The sequence below is a fragment of the Sapajus apella genome, unplaced genomic scaffold (assembly GCF_009761245.1).
Source record: "Sapajus apella isolate SASKATOON/1434 unplaced genomic scaffold, GSC_monkey_1.0 scaffold11, whole genome shotgun sequence".
In the NCBI taxonomy this organism is placed as follows: Eukaryota; Metazoa; Chordata; class Mammalia; order Primates; family Cebidae; genus Sapajus; species Sapajus apella.
Genome location: NW_022436951.1, coordinates 27,504,831 through 27,523,353, shown reverse-complemented (window position 1 = coordinate 27,523,353; position 18,523 = coordinate 27,504,831). Strand labels below are relative to the sequence as shown.

Sequence of the window (18,523 nt, the reverse complement as noted above, 5' to 3'; positions counted from 1 at the left end):
ATAATTTCACAAACACACTTTCTGTATTTCTGACTTTGGATATTTTCTTATCTTAGTTTCAGCCAGTCCAGGGCTATAGGCAGTAAGTGTTGTTGATTATCTCAATTTCTTTTAGGCACTGGAGGATCGTCCTAGCTCACTCCTTGTTGATCAGGGAGATAGTAGCAGCCCGTCCTTCAACCCTTCGGATAATTCCCTTCTGTCTTCTTCCTCACCCATTGATGAGATGGAAGAAAGGAAATCCAGCTCTTTAAAGAGAAGACAGTAAGACAGAAATGTTTTCATTCTTAAAGTTCTCCGAGTTCCCTCCTGTCTTTGTTGCCTTCAAAAATGTGACCGAGATTCAGCTCTAAATTACCAAGATGAGGAGCTTGAGAGCCTCTCATTGAGTAATTGTACGTATGTAACAGACTCAGGACCTAATAAGGGCACAGTAAGCCATAGCCACAGTTTCTTGTTTTATTTGTATATTATACTTCATAAGTAAGAACGATGCAAGACAAAAATGTCTCCTGTCATGCCTGATGAGAGACTCCTAGACTTTTTATTGTACATGTGATTGTGAAAGAAAAAGTAATGTAAAATTAGAACCAGTCCCAAAAACTTGAATATTTTTTTAACATACTTTCCTGGTAATGTTTCTCAATTTCAGTAAAGCAGCATACGGTAAAAAGAGTCCTGAAACATGTTACAAAAGATTTAAACTTGGCTTTCAAGAAGAAGAAAAAAAAAAAAAAAACATAAGCTACAAAACGTCAGAGACCAGGTGTTTTATTCAGTGCTGTATCCCAGCACCTCCGATGGTGTTGGTCACATGAGAGGTGCCAGGTTGATGTTGGTTGAATGAATGACTGAACAGCACATGAATGAGCCTTTTCAGGCTAATTGAAGTTGTTTGCTAAACTGATTAAATTATTGTCTTCTGTTATCTGAGTGGCCTTAAATGGTTACTGAATGTTACAGACAGAAATACTTCCGAGTGATGTGATTAATAAGATCCAAGGCTTTAAACAGATTTCTAAGTTCAAAGTTTTTCTTGTATATCCAGTGAAGGTTAAAATGACTTAATCATTTTTTTAAAAGCCACTTCCTTTACTGTCATGGCTTTGCCATAAAGTTATGTCTAAGCTTCTTTGTTGTCCCTGTATGTGATCAGAATCCAGAAGGTTGAATTTGCCCTGATTGCCCTGATGCACATGTGCCTAAATGTCTTTTGACCTCCGGAGCTCTAATGGGTCACCCACTTGAACCTGTAAGTGATTTGGGACCCTCCAGAATTTAAGACCCAATTGTACAAATTTGATACATGACTATTCAGTCCCAGAAGGAGTCCTTCCTGACCAGGAGCAAAGGTACCAAAAAAATTGATTTAGGAAACAGTTTGCGTTATAAACACTATTTTTCTCTCTCCAGCTACGTTCTGCAAGAATTAGTGGAGACAGAGCGTGACTATGTACGGGACCTTGGCTATGTGGTTGAGGTGTGTATTTTCAGAAATGCAGTAACTTTGTATCAGCTCCAACAGTCTTCCAAAGTAGTATTGCATTAGACAGTTGAACACCTCTCAAAGCTTTAAAAACATTTTTGACCCAAAATAAAAAGTGACCAACAAAGTATTTCTGAAAAATTAAATTTAGCCAATTATCTTTATCTGTATTCAGTTGTAAATACTTTTTTGCTTAGTGTATCAACAATTAAAATTTACAATTATAAATTTTTATTATTAAATGATACTAAGTAAGTGTATTGTACTTAGTAGATAGGAATCTTGCCTTAATTATTTCACAAGAGTGGGTATCACTACAGAAATGAAGACCTTATTGGTGGAAAAGTCAGCACGTGGCCCAGCTGTGGGTTCAGTTGCATCCTGAATCCACCCAGGTTCAGAGCTTGGACTGTGGCTGCACCAGGTCATTCAGTGATAGTTTTGTTCAGAATACTTCGCCATTTCCATTGACCAGAAGTTGCCAAGCATGGTAGCCACAGCAAACCGCTGCCTTTTGTACTGGATCGAGAGCCATCTCTAGGCTAATCCCTGCCAGTCAATTTGGGGATTAGTCAGATTAAGAAACTCAACTCATCAAAAAGCTATTTTTGTAGTATTAAATTTTGTTGTGTATTCTTTCACCTTTGCAAATTAGTACAGGACAATACTCTTTGGTACACATCCCATTAAAAGTACCAGCTATTACAGTTAATCGGGTAACAAAAAAAGATTTAACATGCTTGATTTGCCTGCAGTCATTGTTAACAATGAGATAAGCAACCTAAGTACTTAGGAGATTCTTGTACAGACTGAATTAAATAGAAGTTTTAAGCCACATTTTAGCAGCATATTCAATCAACTGTTGTTTAAAAATCAATTTATAAAAAGAATATTGTTAAACCCTTATTTAACAGATTACATAAATAATCCAAAAAGAAAAGAAAATCTGTTTCTGTGAGATAAATGCTGAAAACGGGAGAAACGATTCTGACCAAATATTTAATATTTACAGACTGTTTCAATGAAACCATTTACATTTATTTAAACTTCTTTAATTCCTTAGAATACTTTCGATCTGTGAATGCTAAACAGTCCAGGGAAAGAACATTACAGCAATGAATGTCATGGGTATATTCCAAGTATCAGTTAAGGATACTGTTCATATCCAGTTTTTTGTTTTTAGATAAAGAACCGGTTACAAGATAGTGCAAGTGTCCATTTTGCCCTCTGTGACTATTAATCAATAAGCCACTCCTTGATTCAGACATATTCCATGAAATACACTTACTGTAACTGTTTAATTGTAGGGCTACATGGCACTTATGAAAGAAGATGGTGTTCCTGATGACATGAAAGGAAAAGACAAAATTGTGTTTGGCAACATCCATCAGATTTACGACTGGCACAGAGAGTACGTACACATGCATTGTGCTTGACGGTGCACAAAGCACCCACGCTTGGTAAACCAAGGCAGGCCAGTCCAAAGGGAGTTTATTCTGTTCATTGTATTACCTGTGTGCCCTCCTGAGGAGATACGGATGTACCGAGGAGTTCTGCAGTAGCGTTTGGTGGCACGGAGAGAGTCTCATCTCTTCTTCATGCTGGTCCATGTCGAGAATCTGTGGAGGGAAGTGGCTGGAAGCACCAGCATGGGGCTGGCTGCCAGGACTCCTGGCCTGGTCCTGACCCTGAGCCCTTGGCCTCCCTGCTGTACACTTTCATTCTTCATCTGCACAGCACACCCACATCATAATGTTCCCCACGTCGTGGGTTTCTGTAAAGAGTGACTGAGTTAATAGTTTTGTTTTGAGACAGAGTCTCACTCTATCTCCAGGCGCCAGGCTGGAGTGCAGTGGCGCGATCTCGGCTCACTGCAACCTCTGCCTCCTGGGTTCAAGCAGTTCTCCTGCCTCAGCCTCCTGAGTAGCTGGGACTACAGGTGCACGCCACCGTGCCCAGCTAACTTTTGTATTTTTTAGTAGAGACAGGGTTTCACCATGTTGGCCAGGATGGTCTTGATTTCTTAACCTCGTGATCCGCCCACCTTGGCCTCCCAAAGTGCTGGGATTACAGGCTTCAGTCACTGTGCCTGGCCAAGTTAATAGTTTTACAAAGCACTTAGAACAACATCTGTATAGAATAAGCCTCAATAAGTATTTCTAACTAGAATTGCAGCTATTTTAGAGTAAATACAAGTTATGAGGGGGCCTTGAAGATATTCATTTGTCCAATTATTTATTTAGAGACAGAGTGTCTCTCTGTTGGCCAGGCTGGAGTGCAGTGGCACCATCTTGGCTCACAGCAGCCTCTGTCTCCTGGGCTCAAGCAGTTCTCCTGCCTCAGCCTCCCAAGTAGCTGGGATTACAGACATGTGCCGCCATGCCCGACTAATTTTTGTATTTTTAGTAGAGACAGGGCTTCACCATGTTGACCAGGGTGGTCTCAAACTCCTGACCTCAGGTAATCCACCTGCCTTGGCCTCCCAAAGTGCTGGGATTACAGGTGTGAGCCACCACATGTGGCCTATTTTTATTTTTTAGGGACAGGGTCTTGCTCTGTCACCAAACTGGAATGCAATAGTGCGATCATAGCTCACTGTAGCCTTGAACTCCTGAACTCAAGTGATCCTCCCACGTTAGCATCTCTCAGCATCTCTAGTAGCTGAGGCTACAGCACACAGCACCATGCTCAGCTAACTTTTTTTTATTTTTCATAGAGACATGGTCTTGCCGTGTTGCCTAAGCTGGTCTCAAACTCCTGGGCTCAAGCAGTCCGACCACCTCAGCCTCCCAAAATGCTAAGATTACAGGCATGAGCCACCATTCCTGGTTCAATTCAATTTAAATGGAAAAAGTAGACATGATTGCCCATGAAATTCTAATCTGATCCCAATACATTCCCCACACCTATCCTAATCAGGAGGTGATTGATCTGGGGGCTAGGGCTGTGCAGCTCACCTTGCCCACCAGAGCCTACCAGCATACCTGTCCCTTTAGATCACTTTGTTTGTAACTTTTAAAATTCTTAATCATCTGAGGATTGCTTAATGCTGGTCACTGGTTTTCCAGTGGAATGTCCCAGGTACACTGTCTGCTCTGTTTACCTGGCCGGGCCTCCTGCCCTCCTGCCCTGATGCACACTGCTGCACCCTCTGCGCAGGGTGGAGCATGATGTCATCACCTCCAAAGCTCCGCCCTCTCTCTGAAGCTGAGCTCCAATACTTGCTTCTCCATTAGGCCTGGGGTTTCTTGGTCAGATTCCTTCTCTTTTGTAGATAGCAGATGGGAATATGCTATTGTAAACGATGAAATACTGGACAGATATAAGGAGGAACTGTGGTGGCATGTATCAAGTAGTGTTGTTATTTCTGTATGTCTCTCTCCTAATAGAATGTAAAGCCTTTGAACCCAGGTCAGAGGTCTTTATTTTCATGTCCTCTGTAATGTCCAGTTTATTTGGATTTATAGCTAAATGAGTGGTAAATGTTAGACAGCACTCCAGTTTATAGCTCTGTACTGTAGACTTACCGAACATCTATAGTGAAACCAATTCAAAAAGGGATATTTTGTATATTATGATTTAGTCTACTACTTCCAAGACTGGTTTTTTTGTTTTTCTTTTTGTTTTGAGACAGTGTTTTGCTCTGTCACCCAGGCTGGTGTGCAGTGGCGTGATCTCAGCTCACTGCAACATCTGCCTCCTGGGTTCAAGCGATTCTCCTGCCTTAGCCTCTCAAGCAGCTGGGACTACAGGTGTATGCCATCATGCCTGGCTAATTTTTTGTATTTTTATTAGAGACGGCGTTTCACTGTGTTAGCCAAGATGGTCTCTATCTCCTCACCTCATGATCCACCCACCTCAGCCTCCCAAAATGCTGGGATTATAGGCGTGAGCCACCGTGCCCAGCCCCAAGACTGGTTTTTAAGGCTGTGAAGGGTGAAAATGACACAGTGTTTCTGAGATGACCAGATGGAGAAACTGCATCCAGAGATGCTGTCTGCTGCAGCAGTGATAGTAAATTCCTTGGTACGATATTAATTGGCATGGTGGTGTGCAGGTTAATGTAATACCAAATATTAATATAAATAAAAATTTATGTAATTTGTGATAATTGATAACTAAAGTGGACGTATATCTTAAAGACAACTACAGCCCAGAAAAAAAATGAGCATTGTTGTCCTACAGCTGTTTTGTCACTGTGATGATACCCAATTTTTAATCTTAAAGGGCGCTAATATCTGCTGTCCAATTTGAGTCTCTAAAAATTATCTTAGAATGAATATGTAATTCTCAGATATAAAGAGCAAGTTTTCAGGAATAAAAAAATGCCCAAGTGCTTTGAAACATCTATTTTTCACTCTTTATTCAGCCTAGGATATTAGCACTTGTGTCCTTGAACAGACATGAAAATGTTCGTTATCCAAAGACCAGGAAGGTCACTAGTCAAGGGATGCACAGTCATGCCTGATCTTCTGTGACTTGTATTCCTTTATGTTTAAACCTTAACAGAAGGTTTTCCATATACTTGTTAAGTTTCCGTATATTTGTTAAGTATATACTTCAAACTTGCCAGTTGCTCATGTCAGAACAGAGTATTGAAAATGTAAACTGGCCAGGCACGGTGGCTCACATCTGTAAGCCCAGCACTTTGGGAAGCCAAAGCAGGCGGATCACTTGAGGTAAGGAGTTCGAGACCATCCTAGCCAACATGGTGAAACTCTGTCTCTACTAAAAATACAAAAATTAGCCAGGCATGGTGGTACCCATCTATAGTCCCAGCTACTTGAGAGGCTGAGGCAGGAGAATAGCTTGAACCCAGGAGGCAAAGGTTGCAATGAACCAAGATCGCACCACTGCACTCCAGCCTGGGCGATAGAACGATACTCTTTCAAAAAGAAAAAAAAAAAAAAAAAAATGCAAACCTAAATCTTAAGAAGGCCATCTTGGAAATTCTTTTAATATTTTATCCTTTCTCTTCAGCTTTTTTTTAGGAGAGTTAGAGAAGTGCCTTGAAGATCCAGAAAAACTAGGATCCCTTTTTGTTAAACACGTAAGTACAATAGCATTGCTTATATCTTGTTCGGATAGTCATTGGTTTTTCAGATTAAAGAAAAACTCACTTATACTTTACACAAGTGTGTATGTTTAAGATAAAATAAAACTGCACAGTGTTAGTGAATTGGAATTAAAATCGCTTCTTCAACATGAGTTACCTGCTTTCCCAGTCGCCTGGCTGAAGCTGGCTGTTTGGCTAACAACAGTACAGGTTAGTTAGGACTAGAGCCAGGCCTGAACGGTATTATTTGGGGGTGTCTGTGAACAGGCAGGTATTGAGTGGAGATGTAACTGTACTTACAGTAGGTTTAGCATAACAGCCAAATGGTGTGTATATCAAAAATAAGTGCATTAACATTGAAGTTTTTTGGAAAAATCATGATATATTTTTAGAAGTTAGTGACAGGAGTTTTTACATTTGGCCAGTCTCTTTAATGTCTCGTGGAATAAAAGGCAGCTGGATTTTTATACCTGCGTCTGCATCCAACCCATTGCTAGTTTTTTGGTTAAAGTATCCAAACAAATTCATCTGCACACATATATAGTTAGAAAAGGATGAGTATTTTAATAGCCTTTTCAGATAATTACATAGTTTTCTTAGATACTACACCAGAACTTGACAATTGATTGTTTCTTAAAGATTAGTTGCAGTGTGGAATCTGAAAACCTATCCACGAACTTCCCTCTTGCTGTGACATTAAATACATTGAACTATTGGGCTTTGAGGCTCTTGCAGCCATGCATGGTCCTGTGACATCAGGCATCATTCCACTGGAAGATAGCAGATCACGGACTTAGGCAGATCTTCCAGAGGCTGACACGTTTCATTACACAGCATTCAAAAATTTGAATTTTTTTAACTTCATCACCTATCTCTTTGAAGTCTTTAAATGTGAATTTCAGACTGGCAGATATATATTTACCAAATTTTTACTTTTTGCTTGAAAGCTATAATTTTCGTTAACAAACACTACTGATTGTTTGCCTTGAAATGACAGCCTTATTTTGCTGTGGTTGAGCTTTAATGGAAAGAATAATGTTTATTACTTCATCCAGGCATTCTTAAATGAAACTTGTTTTTTGTTTTGTTTTTGTTTTTTAACTGTAAATTTGTGGCAGTGAAGAGTTTTTGCTAAGGTGCCAGCAGTTGCACCCACCATTGGCTTTGCACATCAGCACAGATGTCAGCACAATGAAAAGGGCAGCTGACGTCTTAGTGGTATTTAGAAAATAGTTCTGAGCTAATAGAGCCACTGAAAGGCCTCAGGAGGTCCTAGGGGTCTGCACACTATGCTTTGAGGATCACTGATTTTTGGGAAGGCTCATTGTCTACATTTTTTCCCCCTCTGCCTTTAGGATTTGAGATTAGAGAGCTTTTTCTTCTCTACTAAAACCAGCCAGGCTTAATAGGACTATTGGCAGGGTTTGGAGTGATGGCAGTAATTCTTTGTTTAATATTAAGGAAGGGTGTTTCAGCCAGGTATAGTGGCTCATGCCTGTAATCCCAACACTTTGGGCGGCCAAGGCAGGGGGGTTGCTTGAGGCTAGGAGTTTTGACACCAGGCTGGGCGAACATAGCAACACTCCATCCCTACAAAAAAAAAAATTACAAATTAACTGGGCATGGTGACACATGCCTGTAGTCCTAGCTACTCAGAGGCTGAGGTGGGAGGATCACCTGAGCCTAGGAGTTCAAGGCTGCAGTGAGCCATGATCACACCACGCCCTCCTGCCAGGACAACAGAGTGAGACTCTGTCTCTTTAAAAAAAAAAAAAAAAAGTGTTATTTTGCTACCTGTGGTATTTGCTGGTATTTGGTACTGTAAAGTGAAGGGTTTGGTGTGTGTGAGGGAGTGATGGGGAAGGACTGGCTTTGGAGCCACACTGTAGAATACTGATCGACATCATGAATCTGGAATTTACTCCCGAGAGCCTTAGCCATGCAGCTTGGTTTTAAGATGATTCCTTTTGTGAATGTGCTGAAATGTGCGTGTGCTCTTGCATTCTAATTGAACTTCCCGTTGTTATAACCCATCTGTTTGCCTTTTTTGATTCCTAGGAGAGAAGGTTGCACATGTACATAGTTTATTGTCAAAATAAACCAAAGTCTGAGCACATTGTCTCAGAATACATTGATACCTTTTTTGAGGTAAGACCTAAAATACAAAGTATTTCTGACTCTTTTGTTCCAACTGATTTCTAAAAATTAAAGTATCATTGGTTTCCCAGGGGACTAATTTCCTCAGAAAATTAGCCTGAGTGATAAGACTTCTGAACCTGGATTTGTTTCCTATAAATCAGAAAAATGTGTATGAATTTAGCCTGTGGTCATACGCTTGGCATTTAGAAGACTGCAGTCATTGTTAAAAATAAGGGTTTTTGTTTAAGTGTTACACTTGTCTCATTACAAATTCAAGATAATTTATGGCATAAACTTATGGCCTAAAAATAATATATATATTTGTATGAATAAAAGAAAGCAATTTAAAAAATGCCTTAAAGCATAAAAGACTGTTTTGAAAAACAGCTCAGGTGAAAGTGTAAAACTTGGAAATTCTGCGAACTAGCAAAGCTGTAGGTAGTCTAATGCTTTTTTTCCTCATTACTTTTACTGCCAGTGTTGTTCTCTTTCTGACAATTACAAAGACTAAAAAATTGCCCTTTAATGAACAGCACTGACAATCTTTTCTGTCTCTTAAAACCGCAGGACCTAAAGCAGCGTCTTGGCCACAGGTTGCAGCTCACAGATCTGTTGATCAAACCGGTGCAGAGAATCATGAAGTATCAGCTGTTACTGAAGGTGAGGAGGTGGCAGGGCAGACTCTAGTGTCAGGAGAGAGTTTGCCGAGAGAATAAGACTCAGTGGGGGAAAGAAGGATTTGGCAGGACAGGGGAATCATTTGTGTCAAAAATGTATTATTTCTGATAAGTTAATCCTTAAAAATCTAAGAAATCACTTTTCTCAATATTTTATTTACATCAAGTTCAGAAGGAAAATATCAGTAAAAGTGAACTTTTTTTCCCCACCACAGACCTTGGAATGCTAATGATTTTTCTTCAGCGCTGTCAACTATAATTATTTTCTAATCTTCTTGGAGCCTTGGATAAAATTAAATTTGGAATCCTTGTGTATTCCTCTCTGCTGGCTTAGCACTAGCCCTTGATTGATTTAAACTGTTTGTTTCTCTTTTCTTTTCTTTCACTTTAGGTTACATACTATATCTGGTATTTCTCCCCATGTTATCCCTTCCCACCTCGCCACCCTCTCGATTGATTTAAATTCTTAAGCATAACTGAAGGCAGAGTCACATGTTTTTCTGTGATCAAAGTGACTTCAAGTATATTGAGATTCCTTCATATACAACACTTAGGACCTGGATATAGAGACGGATAAAGAGCTTGTCTTGGATTAAGCAGGAGCCATCGGATAGATCTGGTCTGACTCTGTGTACTGCAGCTTGAAATCTATGTAGGAATGCCTTTTTGTGGTGTTACTCAGATAATAATATGATAAAGTAGAACTAAGTCACCAGACAGGTGTGGTGGTGCATACCTGTAGCCTCAGTGACTTGGGAGGCTGAGGCAGGAGGACAGCTTGAGGCCAGGAGTTGGAGGTTGCAGTGAGCTCTGACTGCTCCTGTGAATAGCCACTGCAGAAATTTCTTTCAGAACTGAGGTGCTGAACCCAGTGTCTAGCACAATGTGACTGGTCAGAAGGGTTAGCTTGTGTGCAGTATCTCATTCCTGTAGTTCCAGCTATTCAGGAGGCCGAGGCAAGAGGATCACTTGAGGCCAGGAGTTCAAGACCAGCTTGGGCAACATGCTGAGACCCTGTCTCTTAAAAAAATAATGAAGGTTAGCTGCTGTTATCTTTGTCACCATTATCATGTTCTCTCCATTTCCCTTGCAGGACTTCCTCAAGTATTCCAAAAAGGCCAGTCTGGATACATCAGAATTAGAGGTACATGTGTCAGCAGCTGTGCCCCCCCCCCGCCCCCATCAAATCCCCACCAGCCTCTTCTCCTAATCCCCAAGTGTCTCCTAACACAGTGGTCTGGCCCTGGGAGGGGGTCAGAGCAGAGGGTGACAGAGTCCCTCCAGAGTCTCTCCAGCGCATCTCCATGAGCCCTGCACACTAGAGGGTGGGGAAGGAGAACGGAACATCTTCAGGTTGGAGGGTGAGCACGTCAGATTTTCCCTAGAGAAATTTGAACTGTCACTCTTCTCTCTCCCCTCCCACAGAGAGCTGTGGAAGTCATGTGCATAGTACCCAGGCGGTGCAACGACATGATGAACGTGGGGCGGCTGCAAGGATTCGATGTAATGCGGCTCTTGTTCTTTAAGAGAGCTCCTCTGTCTTCCATCACTTTCTTTTGTCTCGGATTATTTCTCTCCACGTGGAGAAAGCTGATTCTTTTCACTTGGTTTTCTGGCTTCTCTCACTTTACTTCAATCTGATTGCTATTTTCTTTCAACTATTTTTTTGGCAGGGGGTGGTGGGGACTTGCCTGTGCTCAAAGCCCAGTGCCTCATGGCAGAAACAAGCAGGACTGGGCTTCGTCTCTTGGGCCCAGTTCTATAAGAGCTGAATCTCCTTTCCTCAGCATTAAAGACCATGGTAGCTATGGATGTAATAGGACCTAGGAGGCCCCACTCTGTCATCTCTGGGACTTGATACTTCCTCATTGGTCTAAGATACGTTTGCATGAGTTGCTAGACTGTTCATATTACATATTACCTATTACATATCCTCAAGACGAATTCAGAACCAGTCTTCTTTTGAAAAATTTGACTACTGAGTTAAGGAGGCAGGAGAAGTGTTTATTTTCTTGCCTACTGTTTTGCTAGAGAATTAGCTTTTAAAGTTCTAGTGCTGTGGTTCTCTCTCAAGCACGCACAGAAGCCTCTGGAGGGCTTCTGAAAACTCCTGTGCATGCCGGATGAGTTCCTCCTGGCGGCCCAGGAACCAAACTTTGAGAACCACTGTTCCAGTGTAAACCAGACATTTAAAATTCCACTTTTAATCTGTGATGGTAACTGAGGTGCCAGAAGTCTATACAAAGGTTGGCAAGAATTTTGTTTAGATAATTGTTCTCTTTAGGGCCAAGAATAGTAAAGGAAAAAAAATTAAGCTCTATAAATTAATAAAAGAAAAATACATTCTGTAGGAGGAAGTCTAAAGAAAACAGAGCTTCAGGTAACTTAGAATGCAATGTTGTCTTCTCCTCTTCCTTCTCCCCCTTTATTTCTTGTTTTAGGGTAAAATCGTTGCCCAGGGTAAACTGCTCTTGCAGGACACATTCTTGGTCACAGACCAAGATGCGGGACTTCTGCCTCGCTGTAGAGAGAGGCGCATCTTCCTCTTTGAGCAGATCGTCATATTCAGCGAGCCACTTGATAAAAAGAAGGGCTTCTCCATGCCGGGATTCCTGTTTAAGAACAGTATTAAGGTAATGTGTTTGCGTGTGTGTTCTCTGCGCCAGTGCATGTACCCATCACACCGGTACACTGTTTCCTTTTAATGATGACGTACCTTGATGCTTGGTTTAAGTATTTGATAATTTTCTAGTATATTTAAGAGCTCTTGAATTCACCTCATTTTCTCTTTTACCATCTTTGTTCTTGAGTGGCTGTTGTCTTGTACACACCTCTATGTGACCACAGCCATTCGTTACTACCATGAAGAAAAGAACCGGTCATGGGTAGTGTTTGTGCACCACCTTCTCTAAGACCATGAAAAACTGGTTTAGATTTGATAGCATGGATTTGGGAGATTGCTGTATGATCAGAGAAAAAGCTAACTTGGTGCCTTCTTCCCTTCCTCCACTCACCAAGGAGGTACTGAGCACTCAGCAGCAGGCGTGAGGGCTCCAGGAATGGCCCAGATGGATGCGCTGCCTGCCTTGATGTAGCTTATCCTCTAATAGGAAAGGAAAACAGAGGGACAAAGAAAATAATTGCAGATGGCCCTCAAGTCTATAAAAGGACCAAACCAAGGGTGAAGTAGAGAGGAGCAGAGGGAAGGCCTGAGGTTCCAGCAGATGATCCCTGGGAGATACACGCCTCTGCCAGGTTCCTTCTGGCTCTGCAGCTGTGCAGACCCTGAGGTCAGAAGGGAGATTCACGTCCCTTTGGAAGGGCCTCCTGCCCTACGCCACCAGGGAGAGGGACTGGGAACTCTCAGACCCTGCATACCCTGCAGGCCTCACAGCACACAGATGGAACATTGCACCCTCCCCCATCCAGCTCCCACTCAGGCTTTTGTTGACTGTCTTCAGCAGCCTCCACTTGCCTAAACCCAGGGTGCGTCGGTCCACGGGCACAGATGCCGGGGCGGGGGTTTCTACCTCCCAGCACCTTGGAAGACTCTGGAGCCAGACAGCTGGAGGAGGCTGCCTGTGCATAAGGCTGGCCTGCAGACCGTCACACCTCCCGCTACCCACCTGCCTCTCCAGACTCCATCTTTGGAGGCCCCCCACCCTGAGGCCATGTTGGGCACAGACCCTCTATGCTCACAACTATACCTGAGCCTCATCCCCTGAACTGTGCCCCATCCTGTCAACTGTGCACCCATCCCCTGAGAACTGCCTGCCCATTCTTTCCACAAGTCTTTTGGCAGAAAATCACTCCAGCACCGTAGGAATTTTGTATATATTTTTTACATATTGTTTTTATAAAATTATTTTACATATTTTAATCATGATATCACGTGTACTTTTGTAACATAAGTTTTATTGATACTTGAGATTTAATGATGTCATTTATTCCCTGGGAAGTAAGGGATAGATACTGAGTCATCATAGAGGGATTTAGGTAACAGGTAATCCCAGACCCACATTTCTGGTTAATTGTTCAAGCTGTTAGTTCAAGCTCTTAGTTAGTTTAACAGCCTCGTCATCCCCACACACCTGAGTTAAGAGACAGTTAGTTTAACAGCCTCGTCGTCCCCACGCACCTGAGTTAAGAGGCATTGAAAAGCTTCAGATGCTTTCTGAGGCAGTAAAAATGGCAGCTCAACTGAAAAGTGCTTGTTTCAGTATTGCGGTGGGATGAACTTCACTCTGCACTTGGCCAGTGGAGATAAATGTGCCTTAATTTTTTATTGTGGTAAAATACACGTAACATAAAATGTGCCATCTTTAGATGTCTAGCTCCATGGAGTTAAGAACATTCATGTTGTGCAGCCATCAGCATCATCCATCTTCACAACTCTTCATCTTGCAAAACTAAAACTCTGTACCCATTAAACACTAACCCCCCACTTCCCCTTCCCCACACCCCTGGCAACCTCCACTCTACTTTCTATCTCCAAATTTGACTACTTTAAGGACTTCCTATATGTGGAATCATAACAATAGTTGTATTTTGGGACTGGCATATTTCAGTTAGCATAACGTCTTCAAGGTTCATCCATGTCACAGTGTAGCAGGAGCAGCAGGGAACAAACCTCTCGAACACCAAACTGAGGAAGGACATGGCTTTTGATTCAGCTGGGAGCTGCAGGGAGCTTCAGCCTCATTCACCAAGCTCCCCTTTTATAGGCTTACAAGGCTAACGAGGAAACTGAGGCGGAACTATGTCATTGTCCATTTACTGGTTGCCCAACCTTTCAATATTTTGACTTCATTGATTTGCTAATTCATAGGCAGCGCGAGCGGGGACCAGCAAGGTGGGGGGGGGGGGGGGCGCTTACAGAGACAAGACAAAAGCAACAAGCTGTTTATTAGCAGAGGTGTTTCCAGGAGGGAGCCTGGTTTGTGGAGACGTGGGGGCATGAACCAGTGGTGGGCTCCAGCCGGCAAAGATAGTATTCATTTGCAGCTTTTTCAGGGTTAACAGATAGCAGAGATGCTGGGAACTAAAGAGGGAGTTATTTTCCCAGCTCTTTGGTATTTTATTTCATTTTTTTTTTTCTTTTTTCACTCTCCTTCCCATCTAGAAGAGGGCGGAAGAGGAGAAATTAAAGGAAGCAAGGGGGTCTCCCCTCTCAGTAGCATGTGTCAGAATTTCTTTCCTCATTAAGGCTGAATAACTTTGCATGTATCCCCCATTTTCTTCCTTCCACCTGTTAGCTATTACGAATAATGCTTTATTTATTTTTTTTTAAGGTGAGTTGCCTTTGCCTGGAGGAAAATGTGGAAAATGATCCCTGTAAATTTGCTCTGACATCAAGGACGGGTGACGTGGCAGAGACCTTCATTTTGCATTCATCTAGTCCAAGTGTCCGGCAAACTTGGATCCATGAAATCAACCAAATTTTAGAAAACCAGCGCAATTTTTTAAATGGTAACGTGTGTTTCTGTTACTAGATGTGTGCTGTCTTTTCTAATGTACACACGTTTTTTTATCTTCTCTCTCCCATTCATACTCATACTAATGACAGAATTTAGAACTCACCACACCTCAGGCACTCTCTACATACTGCTTTATTTCATCTTCACAACCACCCTGTGTGGCCAGGACTATTGTTATCCCCCTTTACAGATGAGAAAGCTGGGGTGCTGAGAAGTAATTTGCCCCAAGTCCCACAAGTTGTTGGGGGCAGAGTCAGGGTGCAGAGCAGCCATCTGGCTCTTGGTCTGTGCCCCTCGCAGCTCCACTCTTCCACTCTGTCTCACACAGAACGTGCACAAGAGCCCTGTCCTAGGAAGAGGAGTTTACGAGAAGAACACAAGGCAGATGGCCTTGACCAAAGACCTTCCTGAGGGCCTTGCACACCCACACCTCATTTCCCCATTAGAAAATAAGAGACAGTTCAGTCCTTCCCTGCTTCCATGACTTGAGGGATTGCAGAGCAGCTGTAGAACACAGCGGGCGTGGCTACACTACCCTCTTAATGTATATGATCTCTTTGCAACTGTTGGGGCTTCAACACTAGCTTTTAATTTGATGATCGGCGAAGAACTTTGAGAATTCAGTCGGAAGCTATGTGCTCATGCAATCTGTCTCTTCTGAGTCCTGTCCTTCATGTTCATATTCGTCTTCTGCAGCTATGCCTGCCCAGGCTCAGTAGGATGTTGTAATATTCTCTGTCACAAGAAAGCCACCTCTGTACCCTGCATGACATTCAAGAGCCGGGAACGTAGGCACTCAGCGAAAAATCTCAAGACTCATGGCATTTTTGGCCAAGTGTTTATTGCCTGGGTGTTAACTCCAGGTCTCCATCCTTCTTGCAAGCTGATAATCGTTTAATCTGCAGCTAGGGTTGGGCGCATGAGGATAGGAAGGGACAGTCCCTTGGGCATGGAGGAGGTTTAATGTGTTGTTCTGATGTGGTGCATTGAGTTCCAATCCATAGCTTGGAATTGAGAATGCTCTAAATTTTTAACATTGTCTTTAAAATAGAATGAACTGACCCTAGATTGCAAGCATGGCCTATGATGTCAACCCACTCAGCTGACTAATAATACCTATTCCAGAGGATTAAGGAGATCGCTAATGGAACGGGAGCTTGGGACTGCTTCACCTGCTTCTGGGGCTCCCCCTACTCCTGAAAGAGGCTGTGGCCGGCACAGAGTTTGTAGAATGCCTAGGGCTGGAGCTGGGGGCTGCATCTGCTCATTGTATTTTTCAAAGGCTTTAACACTTTGTTTCTTCATGTTTCCATATATGTTATTTTGGCCTGATTCCTATGTTTTTCCACAATGAAGATGTACACCCAAGTCAAGAGATGGGACAGCCCCTTCCCTGGGGGCCTCGGGGAGCACCTTAGCTTCCCTCAGGGCTGTGTACAGCCCGCAGAGCAGAGGTGGTCAATGACACCGCCTCCAGGGCAGCTCCAGGTTTCTTTTCCACATCAGGACTCTGGTTTAGTCAAGACCTTTGCGGAAGCTAGTTGGTAGCTGGAGGAGTTCTAGCCAAATCTGTTGCCTTGGTCTCCATCCACACTGGTCCTTTGTCTGGGATGCGCTGAGGGATGCGGCTTTTCCACACGCTGCACTCAGCAGGCACCCTAAATCCCTTGACAAGCAGGGGCCTCTTCTAGCTCTGCCGATGGGGGGGGTTGCCCTGCGCCCCTGCACAGGTGGCTGCCCCATGACCTATCCTGGGGTGGGCCCCGTTCTACCCTCACCCTGCGGTGTGCTGCTTGGCGCCCTGACCCGGTCTCTCCCGCTGTCTTGTCTTACAGCCTTGACATCACCAATCGAGTACCAGAGGAACCACAGCGGGGGCGGCGGCGGCAGCGGGGGCGGCGGCGGGGGTGGGGGCAGCGGCAGCAGCGGGGCTCCCAGTGGCGGCAGCGGCAGCCACAGCGGCGGCCCCGGGAGCTGCGGCGGCGCCCCCAGCACGAGCAGGAGCCGGCCCTCCCGGATCCCCCAGCCTGTCCGACACCACCCCCCCGTGCTGGTCTCCTCTGCAGCCTCGAGCCAGGCAGAGGCAGACAAGATGTCAGGTACGTCCACTCCCGGGCCCTCCCTGCCTCCCTGCGTGGCCCCCGAGGCCGGCCCCAGCACTTCTGGCAGGCGGCCCCCCAGCGCGGACGCCGAGGGGTCGGAGCGAGAAGCGGAGCCGATCCCCAAGATGAAGGTGCTGGAGAGCCCCAGGAAATGCGCCGCGAACGCCTCGGGGCCGAGCCCGGACGTCCCCGCTAAGGACGCGCGCGTGAGCCTGGGCGCCTTGCCGCTGGGGAAGCCCCGGCCCGGGGCCGCGTCGCCGCTGAACTCGCCGCTCTCCAGCGTGGTCCCCTCTCCTCTCGGCAAGGAGCCCTTCCCCCCCAGCAGCCCTCTGCAGAAGGGGGGCTCCTTCTGGAGCTCCATCCCCGCCTCCCCCGCCAGCCGGCCCGGCTCCTTCACCTTCCCGGGGGACAGCGACTCCCTCCAGCGCCAGACGCCCCGCCACACGGCCCCCGGCAAAGACACGGACCGCATGAGCACCTGCTCGTCGGCCAGCGAGCAGTCCGTGCAGTCCACCCAGAGCAACGGGGTAAGCGCGCCGGGGGGCCAGCGCCCGCCCGCCCCCCTGCCTCTGTCCCGCCAGCTCCTCTAAACGCCGCCTCAACTGTCCTCACTAACTCGGCTGCCCAGCGCTCTCCGCCGCCCACCCGGGCGCCCGACCTCTGCGGGACCGCGCTAACCCTCCTGCGGGCCGGCCCGCGGCGCGCTACTAACTCCTCCTTGCTTTGTTCGTGTCTCCTAATAAGAGCAAGCCGGTCATTAACCTTCTCAACGCAGCGTCTTTTGGTTTCTTCCATTTCCAACCAGCAGAATATCATGGAACTTTCTTTTTTAACCTCTGCCTTCCTCACGCACCTATTTTTTGGAGGGGTCCTTTTCCCTGCTCTCTACCTCCTGTTTAAATTGAAACCTGTACACTTTAAGCTTTTTGCTCATCGCTTGGTTTTGCTCTTTTATGCCTTAAATTATCTTTGCGGCATTTTTGACTCATCTGCTGGGGAAGACCATTCCCTCAAGAAAACTTCCAACAGCAACTCAAAGCAAACTAAGATGACAAAATGGGGGGAAAGAATCTGTCCACTGGGAACGCTTTACGTCACCGTGTCGCTCTGGAAGAGAGACTGCTCTGGGCACCTGGCGAGGCGGCTCTGCAGCGCAGGCTGGGGCGGGTCCCTGCGGCCTGCCGGGCTCTGGCCTGGTTTTGCCCATCACTCATGCTGCCGTCTCAAGCACAAGGGTTGCTGTGTGGGTTTTCCCTGTTTCCTGCTTCCTCACTGTCCTACCCACCTGTTTCCTACAGGGCAGATGGCCTGGCCCGTAACACTTTCCTGAAGGCATGCGTGAGTGAATAGAACTGTTCTAATGAGTGTATGTTTGAACGCTTTATAAATTTTTAAATACATTTCTCTAAAAGGGTCTGTGTCTCTCTTTATATTAAAAAAAAAAAAGTCTAGCTTTTGCATGTCTTTCTCTTTCCTCTGGACTTATTAATGCCTTAATTGGTTTGACTTGGTCTTGTCCTTTCCTACTGTTTTTTGTTATGTATTTTGTTAAACTCTATATTTAATTGGGGAAGAAATTAACAAAT

At 44.6% G+C, this 18,523-nt stretch overlaps 1 protein-coding gene across 5 annotated transcripts in view; it reads left to right on the top strand.

Annotated features, from left to right (window-relative positions):
* Window positions 1-18,523, top strand: part of TRIO (trio Rho guanine nucleotide exchange factor) — a 368,044-nt gene that overhangs the window by 327,991 nt on the left and 21,530 nt on the right. For all 5 annotated transcript variants that reach the window (XM_032279085.1, XM_032279087.1, XM_032279088.1 and 2 more), the window contains exons 38-48: window positions 116-264; window positions 1,414-1,480; window positions 2,794-2,897; window positions 6,467-6,536; window positions 8,601-8,690; window positions 9,249-9,341; window positions 10,452-10,502; window positions 10,784-10,861; window positions 11,800-11,991; window positions 14,650-14,827; window positions 16,671-17,464. In XM_032279085.1, coding sequence (XP_032134976.1) covers window positions 116-264; window positions 1,414-1,480; window positions 2,794-2,897; window positions 6,467-6,536; window positions 8,601-8,690; window positions 9,249-9,341; window positions 10,452-10,502; window positions 10,784-10,861; window positions 11,800-11,991; window positions 14,650-14,827; window positions 16,671-17,464 — 1,866 coding nt within the window. The remainder of the gene's footprint in view (window positions 1-115; window positions 265-1,413; window positions 1,481-2,793; window positions 2,898-6,466; window positions 6,537-8,600; window positions 8,691-9,248; window positions 9,342-10,451; window positions 10,503-10,783; window positions 10,862-11,799; window positions 11,992-14,649; window positions 14,828-16,670; window positions 17,465-18,523) is intronic.